General features: G+C 41.5%; 1 protein-coding gene across 1 annotated transcript; it reads right to left on the minus strand.

Moving 5' to 3' along the window:
- Positions 1–1,200: 1,200 nt before the first annotated feature.
- Positions 1,201–2,163, minus strand: LOC115156274 (trace amine-associated receptor 13c-like). Its single transcript, XM_029703732.1, has one exon. It carries the CDS (start codon positions 2,161–2,163, stop codon positions 1,201–1,203), a length of 963 nt encoding a protein of 320 aa, XP_029559592.1.
- Between the last annotated feature and the right edge of the window lie 8,811 nt (positions 2,164–10,974).

Raw genomic sequence — 10,974 nt, forward strand, 5'->3', positions numbered from 1 at the left:
TTGTGTGCTTGTTGTTTAACCATTGAAATGTTCTAGGTAATTTTGAGAACTTAAGGAGCATCAGGTACTGCTGGAATATCTACCAACAGCATGTCAATTTTGTTGTGATAAATTACACTGGTCACTTTTCAAAACATTTTAAAGTATTAAGAAAGTATGAATAGACCTCACTTTAGATTAAGGACTGCAAAAGTACTTTCCTTGAATTTTTTATGTAACCTCTATGCAGTGGGTTAACTGAATGTCAGATTTGTACCTTGACAGCTCGGGGATTTGAACTTGCAAACTTGCAGTTACTAGTCCAACACTCTAACCACTAGGCTACCCTGCCACCCCTAATGATCAGTAAATGGTTTATAAAGACATTTATTAAACATCTTATGAGTGATCTTCTGAATAATTTTTACAGACTATACAAGTTGTTTATAAATGTGTGAATAATTAGCTTATTAAAATAAATATGGGAGTAATGATACATTTTGAATGAACTCTTTACTAATCCATTATAAACTATTTAGTGTTACCTAATCTCTATATTCATTCAGAGTAAACAGTATCTGAGATAGCTGCTCTGGTGTAACCCCTGACCTGGCATCAGTGATGTGGTGAGAGTAGTAGTAGTGTTCATACCCAGTATGTTGAGGTTGAAGTGTCTACTGTGGTCTCCTACACTGTTGTGTTGAATAATTCATGTATATACTGTAGTAGTTATTTAAAAATGTCAGAATACCTAGCTGAGTAAAATTTCACAAATGTGGGCTTAATATTAAATGGTGAGCAAACTGTAAATGCCTTACAAATGGTTTATTACTGAATGTTATTATAAAGTGTTACACATAACTCCTTATTCTTACATTTTTCCATCAATTACTTACACAATACAGTTACTTACACAATACAGAATACTTACTATTTATCATTAAGTAACACGAACAACCACAGCCTTAGGATTTGGAGTACACAATCCACAATGACTAAAATGTCCTTTATAAATAAGCTTATGCCTTCTTATTCCTTCCCTAAGTCATTCCAATCCAATCCAGACAAATCAATCTGTATCAACACCACATATATCTATGATGACAACACTGAGGTAAGTAATGTCAGTGTATTGTTACATGAAATAAATAATAATATAAATTGCAGAACAAAACTATATCAAACCTATGTTTGCCAACCGATGGAATACATTTATAGGAACTATGAACCTCTTATCTTCAAAGTTAAAATAAGTTTAGCTGTCACTTTGAACCATGGATAAAAGAAAGCATAAATTATTGGATTAATTAAGGAATTAACAAGTGGCAGAAAAAGGATGAAATATGATAAGAAATTGTCAAGTAAAATAGAAAAAAAAGAGTAAATAAATAGAAATGGAATCCAACAAATGAAATAGTTGAAAACAACAATAGAAAGAGTTTTTGCTGCTTTTCTCTCAGACTTATTAGCCTGTAGAGTTTTAACACCAGACACACTGGCAGCCTCTTTTGAAAATACCTTTCTGGCCTGTGATCTGGCCACCACAAAGATTTTCATATAGAGTGTTATAATAACAGAGCACGGGACAACCATTGTAGTTACCAGGTCAATGATATTACCCCAGGTTATTCCTTCAACAATAAAACATTCTGTCAAACACCTACTAGGTACCTGCACATTTACAAAGTTTTTTATAATAACAGCATCGTATATGATAGAACACCACCAGGTAATGGATATAAAACACATCATTCTTGTTGTTGTTATTTTAGAGTGGTACAATAAGGGATCACACACAGCAACATAGCGGTCAATAGATATCAAGACCAAATTGCCAAGCGATAAAGAAGTACATAAAAAACCAGTGTAGAAATGAAACGCACAGAAATATCCCCCAAAACCCCAGCATGATTCCATTACTGCTACAGTCATTGCTGGTATCACAATCAATCCCACCAGGAGATCTGACACAGCCAGAGAGAGGATGAGCAGGTTGGTTGGAGTGTGGAGCTGCTTGAAGTGAGAGATGGAGATGATCACCAGTATGTTCAAAAATACTGTAACTGCTGAAATCAATGAGAAGAAGATGTACAGTGTTATGTAGATAGATGTCGATAGCAAAGCCTTTCTGCAAGTAGAGTTACCGTCTTGAAAACAGTATTGAATATCTTCCTTTTTCTCCATTTGTAATAAAATGTAAAAATGCTGAGGTCCTTCTCCTTCTTGGTCCTGTGTGTCACCCTGTCAGGTCCACCTTCTGACAAACTCTAAGCTCTGCCTCTCTATTTATCCCTGAGTTACTGACAGAAAGTCCCCTCCCTGCAGTCTCTCTGCACACACACACACACACACACACACACACACACACACACACACACACACACACACACACACACACACACACACACACACACACGTGAGCACACAAATGAACAAACGGTTGGATAAACAAATAATTAACAAAAGCATGATGTAATGTATGACAGGATTGGATGTTGCTGTGCCCACCTAGCCTGTCCTTTAGCCTTACTGATAGTTAGAGATGAGAGAAAAGGTCAATTTTCTGCAATTCAAATCAAATTGTATTTTTCACAAGCGCCGATCAGATGTGGACATCACAGTGAAAATCTTACTTACAAGCCGTTAACCAACAATGAAGTTTTAAGAAAAAATAAATGTTATGTGAAAAATAGATAAGCAAAAAATAACAGTAACAAATAATTACAGCAGCAGTAAAATAGCATGGATTTATACAGGGTGTCCAGGTACAGAGTCAATGTGCGGGGGCACTGGTTAGTCGGGGTAACTGAGAAAATATGTACATGTAGATTGAGGTAAAGTGACTACGCAGAGATAATAAACAGAGAGTAGCAGCAGTGTAAGGGGGGGCAATGCAAATAGTCTGGGTAGCAATTTGATTAGCTGTTCAGCAGTCTTATGGCTTGGGGGTAGAAGCTGTTAAGCAGTCTTTTGGACCTAGACTTGGCAGTTGTGCCTGGTCATGCGGTCATGCAGTCATGAGTGAACAGGGAGTACAGGAGGGGACTGAGCACGCACCCCTGAGGGGCCCCCTGTGTTTAGGATCAGCGTTGCGGATGTGTTGTTACCAACCCTTACCACCTGGGGGCGGCCCATCGGGAAGACCATTCTGAGCATTATTAATGGGAAAATATAGTATGGGTGATGATTTGGTCATTTAAAGGTTTTTAAACATGGGAAATAGGATAACTGTGCAGACTAACTGTTTTTGGTGATGTCAGTGCTCAGTTTGGAACGTAATCCACAACCTCAGGAAACGAGACGGCATGCCACATATCAGCTGGCTAGTGTAGGAAAGCTGACAGTAAGGAAGTTGATGGGATGGCATAACTTTATTGTGTACACGCTTATAGCACATACAATCAAAATGAATAGTACCGTTCCATATGAACATTCCATAGACGTTTAGAAATGTCCATCTGAACTGAATTATGAACCATACTTCTTCAAGTCGAGGGAGAAGACTTTGTCTCAGTTACATCATGGGGACAAATACTTTTTGTCAGACATCAGAACAACCACACTGTACTCTGACCCAATCCCCCATTGATGTTTTTTTAACGTGACCAAGAAATGTGATTTCTAGTTCAATTCAGTTGTATCGATCAGTGATCTCAAAAGCAATTCAAGTAATTAGGGGCAGTTCAAAATGTACTAGGAATATTTTCACATGAACCTCCCCTTGTAATGTAAAAAAAATTACACAACCTCCTCCCTCATAGAATGAACTCTAAATAATGCTTAGAAATGTGGATATCGACATTGCCACTTCAGCATACTTTTGTAGCACTGTCGATGCCATGCAGGGCTACGGGCCAGAAGGTTGAGGAAACGCCGACCACCACGGACGAGCTCAATCTCCTTGCATGTTTCATTAGGCCTACAACATGCTGAGAGCTGGCTGTAGACAATTATCATCGAGGGGGAGATCAGATTTCCAACATTTTGATGCCAATTCTATAAAATATATGCAATGCAATATAAGTTTCCACCAATAGGTTTTTGTGTCAATAAATCACACAACTAATAAACAAAGCATAACGACTTCGGGCGCTTTAATATCATCTCTTGCTTGGCTTGCATTTTCAACACCACAATAATCAGACTTTGACAACAGCGACAAACAGAAAATACATCCCTCCCTACCTTCTAGGCCTTACCAGTAGGAGATATCCTTCCAGTAGTGTGGGGGCTGTGCTTTGGCAAAGTGGGTGGGGTTATATCCTGCCTGTTTGGCCCTGTCTGGGGGTATCGTCGGATGGGGCCACAGTGTCTCCCGACCCCTCCTGACTCAGCCTCCAGTATTTATGCTGCAGTAGTTTATATGTCGGGGGGCTAGGGTCAGTCTGTTATATCTGGAGTATTTCTCCTGTCTTATCCGGTATCCTGTGTGAAATTAGGTATGCTCTCTCTAATTCTCTCTCTCTTTCTCTCTTTCTTTCTTTGTCTCTCTCGGAGGACCTGAGCCCTAGGACCATGCCTCAGGACACCCTGGCCTGATGACTCCTTGCTGTCCCCAGTCCACCTGGCTGTGCTGCTGCTCCAGTTTCAACTGTTCTGCCTGCGGCTATGGAACCCTGACCTGTTCACCGGATGTGCTACCTGTCCCAGACCTGCTGTTTTCAGCTCTCTAGAGACAGCAGTGCTGACCTGTTGCACCATCGACAAACACTGTGATTATTATTATTTGACCCTGCTGGTCATCTATGAACATTTGAACATCTTGGCCATGTTCTGTTAAAATCTCCACCCGGCACAGCCAGAAGAGGACTGGCCACCCCTCATAGCCTGGTTCCTCTCTAGGTTTCTTCCTAGGTTCTGGCCTTTCTAGGGAGTTTTTCCTAGGCACCGTGCTTCTACACTTGCAGTGCTTGCTGTTTGGGGTTTTAGGCTGGGTTACTGTACAGCACTTTGTGACATCTGCTGATGTAAGAAGGGCTTTATAAATACATTTTAATTTATTTTATTTTATTTTATTAATGAAGATGCCAGTTGAGGATTTGTGGGCATCTGTTTCTCAAACTAGACATTCTAATGTACTTGTCCACCTTGCTCAGTTGTGCACCGGGGTCTCCCACTCCTTTTTTTATTCTGGTTAGAGCCAGTTTGCGCCATTCTGTGAAGGAAGTAAGACACAATGTTAAACGAGGTCTTCAGTTTCTTGGCAATTTCTCGCATGGAATAGCCTTCATTTCTCAGAACTAGAACAAACTGACAAGTTTCAGAAGGAAAATCTTTGATTCTGGCCATTTTGAGCCTGTAATCGAACCCACAAATGCTGATGCTCCAGATACTCAACTAGTCTAAGGAAGGCCAGATTTATTGCTTCTTTATTCAGAACAAAAGTTTTCAGCTGTGCTAAAATAATTGCAAAAAGGTTTTCTAATGATCAATTAGCCTTTTAGAACGATAAACTTTGATTAGATAAGACAACGTGCCATTGGAACACAGGAGTGATGGTTGCTGAATTTTTTTTCTTTTATAAAGAAGGTCATTTCTAAATGACCCCAAACTATTGAACGGTAGTGTATTTTTTTTCAGCCCCCGTCCCCGCAGGAGGACATTTGCCTTTTGGTTGGCCCGTCGTTGTAATTAAGAATTTGTTCTTTTACTGACTTAAAATCAAAAATACAAATTTGTACGCCGAGGAACTTGAAGCTTTTCACCTTCTCCACTGTGGTCCCATTGATGTGAATAGGGGCGTGCTCTCTCTGTTGTCTCCTGAACTACACAATTAACTACTTTGTTTTGCTGGCGTTGAGGGAGAGGATATTTTCCTGGCACCACTCCGCCAGGTCCCTCAACTCCTCTATGTATGCTGTCTCCTCATTTTTGGTAATGAGGACTACTACTGTTATGTCGTCTGCAAACTTGATGATTGAGTTGGAGGTGTGGGTGTGGGTAAACAGGGAGTACACAGGAGGGGGCTGAGCACGCACCCTTGTGGGGCCCCTGTTTTGAGGATCAGCGTAGAAGAGGTGTTATTTCCTACTTTCACCACCAGGGGGCGACCTGCCAGGAAGTTCAGGATGCAGTTTCACAGGGCAGGGTTCAGACCCAGGGCCCCAAGCTTAGTCATGAACTTGGATTGTACTTTGGCGTTGAAGGCTGAAATATTGTCAATGAACAGCATTCTTACATAGGTATTCCTCCTGTCGAGGTGGGATAGGGCAGTGTGCAGTGTGATGGCGATTTCATCATCTGTGGATCTATTCGGGTGGTATGCAAATAGAAGTGGGTCTAGGATGTCAGATAAGGTGGAGGTGATATGATCCTTAACTAGCCTCTCAAAGCACTTCATGATGACAGAAGTGAGTGCTACAGAGCGATAGTCATTTAGTTCACTTACCTTTGCTTTCTTGGTGGACATCTTGAAGCAAGTGGGGACAGCAGACTGGGATAGGGAGAGATTGAATATTTCCTAAACACTCAAGCCAGCTGGTCTGCACATGCTCTGAGGACACAGCTAGGGATGCCATCTGAGCCGGCAGCCTTGCGAGGGTTAACACACATAAATGTCTTACTCACGTCGGCCACTGAGAATGAGAGCCTACAGTCCATGGGAGTGAACCACGTCGGTAGCCCTGTGTTATCCTCAAAGCGGGCGAAGAAGTTGATTAGCTTGTCTGGGAGCAAGACGTCGGTATCTTTGATGTGGCTGGTTTTTCCTTTGTAATCTCTGATAGTCTTTAGACCCTGCCACATATGTCTTGTGTCTAAACCTTTAAATTCCAACTACACTTTGTCTCTCTACTGACGTTTTGCCTCTTTGATTGCCGAAGTTGTCCAAATACTTATGAATTCTTTAATTGGGGGAATAGATTCATAAGGTTTTTCTAAACTGTGAAACAGATACAGTGCATTCGGAAATTAATCAGAGCCCTTCACTTTTTCCACATGTTCTTGCGTTATAGCCCTATTCTAAAAAAAATGTAATTGTTTTTTTTTACCCATAATCAATCTACTCACAATACACCATAATGACTGAAAAAATATTTCAAGATAATACACAACGCAGAGGACTAACGGTCAAGAGGGAATTAACGATCAACAGATTTTTTTTTCTTCTGTAATAGGGAATTAATGAACATTGGGTCAGTGACATGGAAGGAATTTGTCTAGACATTAAGCCTGAAACAGGATACTTGTTATTTGGCCATTGGCCCAGTTTTATTGCAAGGAATTCTAATTGTTCAACCACAGGCTAGGTTTGGGTTATAAAACTACTTCCTGTCTGTTTGTTCTGTGGAGAGAATCACTGAGGATAGGGGAGAATGAACATCTACCTCTCAGCCTAACATCTATGATTTATCCTCTTTGAATAAACCTATTTTCTCCCCCTGATATGTTTTGGGGTCTATGTTATTGAAGAGTAACATCAACTGCTAACCTGATGAAACATTTAAAATGGAAATTTAAATAAGTATTCAGACCCTTTACCCTGTACCTTGTTGAAGCACCTTTGGCAGCAATTGCTATGACGATACAAGCTTGGCACACCTGTATTAGGGGAGTTTCTTCCATTTTTCTCTGCAGATCCTCCCAAGCTCTGTCAGGTTGGATGGGGAGCGTCGCTGCTGAGCTATTTTCAGGTCTCTCCATGGATGTTCCATTGGGTTTAAGCCCGAGCTCTGGCTGGGACACTTAAGGACATTCAGAAACTTGTCTCGAAGCCACTCCTGCATTGTCTTTGCTGTGTGCTTAGGGTCATTGTCCTGGTGGAAGGTGAACCTTCGACCCAGTCTGAGGTCCTGAGCGCTCTGGAGCAGGTTTCATCAAGAATCTCCCTTTACTTTGCTCCATTTATCTTTCCCTCGATTCTGACTGGTCTCCCAGTCCCTGCCACTGAAAAACATCCCCGCAGCATGATTCTTCCACCACAATGCTTCACCACTGGGATGGTGCCAAGTTTCCTCCAAACGTGACACTTGACATTCAGGCCAAAGAGTTCAATCTTGGTTTCATCAGACCAGAGAATCTTGTTTCTCATTGTCTGAGAGTTGTCACGGCTCCTCCAGAGGAGGGTCGTTAGTGATTGGAGCTGGTGTTGATTGGAGCCACCTGGGCTCAGGGTATTTAACAAACTGCTCCACTAATCGCTTGCTCTCTCTCCCTGCTCCTCCAGGTGTGATCCGGTTTTGTTTGTTCCTTTGTTGGTTTATTTAGTTTCCACTCAGTCATGTTTACACACACATATTCACGCATCCATGCACCCTACATACACCCTACATTATGACATTTCCACACCTCATTCTTTTTTTCTTTGTTTAGAATTAATAGTTTTGTTTGATAAAAATAACTTTTTGAATTGGCATATACCGGTGGTTGATGTCCTCTCATTTTTGCCTCAGGCTATGAGCCGGCCTGTGACAGAGTACTTAAGGTGCATTTTGGCAAACGCCAAGGCTGTCATGTGGCTTTTTTTGAAGTGTGCCTTCCGTCTGGCCACTCCACAATAAATACCTCATTATTGGAGTGCTGCAGAGATGGTTGTCCTTCTGGAAGGTTCTCCCATCTCCACAGAGGAACTCTGTAGCTCTCTGAGTTACCATCGGGTTCATGGTCACCTCCCTGACCAATGCCCTTCTCCACAGATTGCTCAGTTTGGCCGGGCAACCAGCTCTAGGAAGAGTATTGGTGGTTTAAAACTTTTTCCATTTAACAATGACGGAGACCACTGTGGTCTTGGAGACCTTCAATACTGCAGACATTTTTCTCCAGCTCTGTGCCTCGACACAATCCTGTCTCAGAGCTGCACTGTCAACTGTGGGAATTTATATAGACAGATGTCTTTCCAAGTCTTGTCCAATCAATTGAATCTACCACATGTGGACTCCAATCAAGTTGTAGAAACATCAAGGATGATCAATGGAAAGAGGATGCACCTTAGCTCAATTTTGAGTCTCATAGCAAAGGGTCTGAATACTTATGTACGTTTTTCTGTTTTCATTTTTAATACATTTGCAAATTAACAAAAACAAGGTTTATGGGGTATTGTGTGTAGATTGATGAGAAATACAAATAATTGAATACATTTTCGAATAAGGCTGTAAGGTAACAAAATGTGGAAAAAGTCAAGTGGTATGAATACTTTCCAAATGCACTGTATGCATGAAAATACCCTCAAATAAAGGTGACATTCTATAATGTCGCCTCATACTAAACATTTGATCTCATATCCAAAGTGCTGGAGTAAAGAGTTACATTTTTAAAAATGTTTTCCTGCAGAGTGAAACAGAGGACAGGGATTACTTTCAGTATGTACAGTGACCAGAGTAAAGCAGTATCAATCACAATCTGTGACAGAGGGATAACTTGACTTATTCGATACCGAACAAAAATATTAATGCAAGATTTTACTGAATAGTTATATGGAAATCAGTCAATTGAAATTAATTCATTAGGCCTATGGATTTTTCATGATTGGGAATACAAATATATATATGTTGGTCAAAGACATACACAAGTATGGGGACACCACTTCAAATTTGTGGATCTGGCTATTTCAGCCACACCCGTTGCTGGCAGTTGTATAAACTCGGTCACACAGCCATGCAATCTCCATATGCCAACATTGGCAGTAGAATGGGCTTACTGAAGAGCTACGTGGCACTGTCATAGGATGCCACCTTTCCAACAAGTCAGTTCGTCAAATTTTTGCCCTGCTAGAGCTGCCCCGTTCAACTGTAAGTGCTGTTATGTTTCAATGGAAACATCTAGGAACAACAATGTCTCAGCAACAAAGTGGTAGGCCACACAAGCTCACAGAACGGGAAGGCGGGAATCCTCTGTCCTCGGTTGCAACACTCACTACAATGTACCAAACTGCCTCTGGAAGCAACGTCAGCACAAGAACCGTTTGTCAGGAGCTTCATGAAATGGGTTTCCATTGCCGTGCAGCCGCACACAGGTCTAAAATCAACATGCACAATGCCTAGTGTTGGCTCGTGTGGTGTAAAGCACGCCACCGTTGCACTCTAGAGCAGTGAAAAATGTATTATCTGGAGTGACAAATCTGGGTTTGGCGGATGCCATGAGAACGCTTCCTGCCCCAATGCATAGTGGCAACTGTATAGTTTGGTGGAGAAAGAATAATGGTCTGGGGCTGTTTTTCATGGTTTGAGCTAGAGCACTTAGTTCCAGTGAAGGGATATCTTAACACTACAGCATACAATGACATTCTGGACTTTGTTGAAACAGTTTGGGGAAAGCCCTTTCCTGTTCCAGCATGAAAATGCTTCCGTGCACAAAGTGAGGTCCATTCAGAAATAGGTTTGTCGAGATCTGTGTGGAAGAACCTGACTGGCCTGCACAGCGCCCTGACCTCGACCCCATCGAAGACCTTTGGAATGAATTGGAACGCCGACTGCGAGCCAGGCCTAATCGGCAAAATATTGTATGATGCAAAAGGCATCATCATACTGTATGATGATGTGGCCGGTGACACTTTGATACTTGAAAGTCCAATATCTTGAAAAGTTGACATCTGAAATGCAAATCATTTTGGGACTGTATCAACGGTGGACTAATAAAAAAATTTACTAAAGATAGTTTTTGAGTGTAGTTTGCCTTTAAGGGCATGATCGCTAACCTCTAGGCAACTCCACACTACTAGCCACAACCCAAGGTCAGCGATGCAGCTCCACGCGGCCACCCTGGGCTCTTATCTATTTGACAAATTGCTGCAAAACTCACGTATATGCTCTAAATAGGTTAAGACATCCATCTACACAGCCATCAGCAACGCAGTCAAGGAGTTCAGCCTGGAGGTATATGGTACGTAAACAACAACCTCAGAATATTACAAAATGTGTGTGTGTGTGTGTTTTTAATACAGAGAATGTGTGTTTTGTCCCTCCAGCCTACTATCACCTGGCTGAACGATGGAAACACAACAGAGCAGGAGACCGCAGCAGACACTTCAACCTCAACATACTGGTTATGAACACTATCACT

The sequence above is a fragment of the Salmo trutta genome, chromosome 20, assembly GCF_901001165.1.
Source record: "Salmo trutta chromosome 20, fSalTru1.1, whole genome shotgun sequence".
Classification (NCBI taxonomy): domain Eukaryota; kingdom Metazoa; phylum Chordata; class Actinopteri; order Salmoniformes; family Salmonidae; genus Salmo; species Salmo trutta.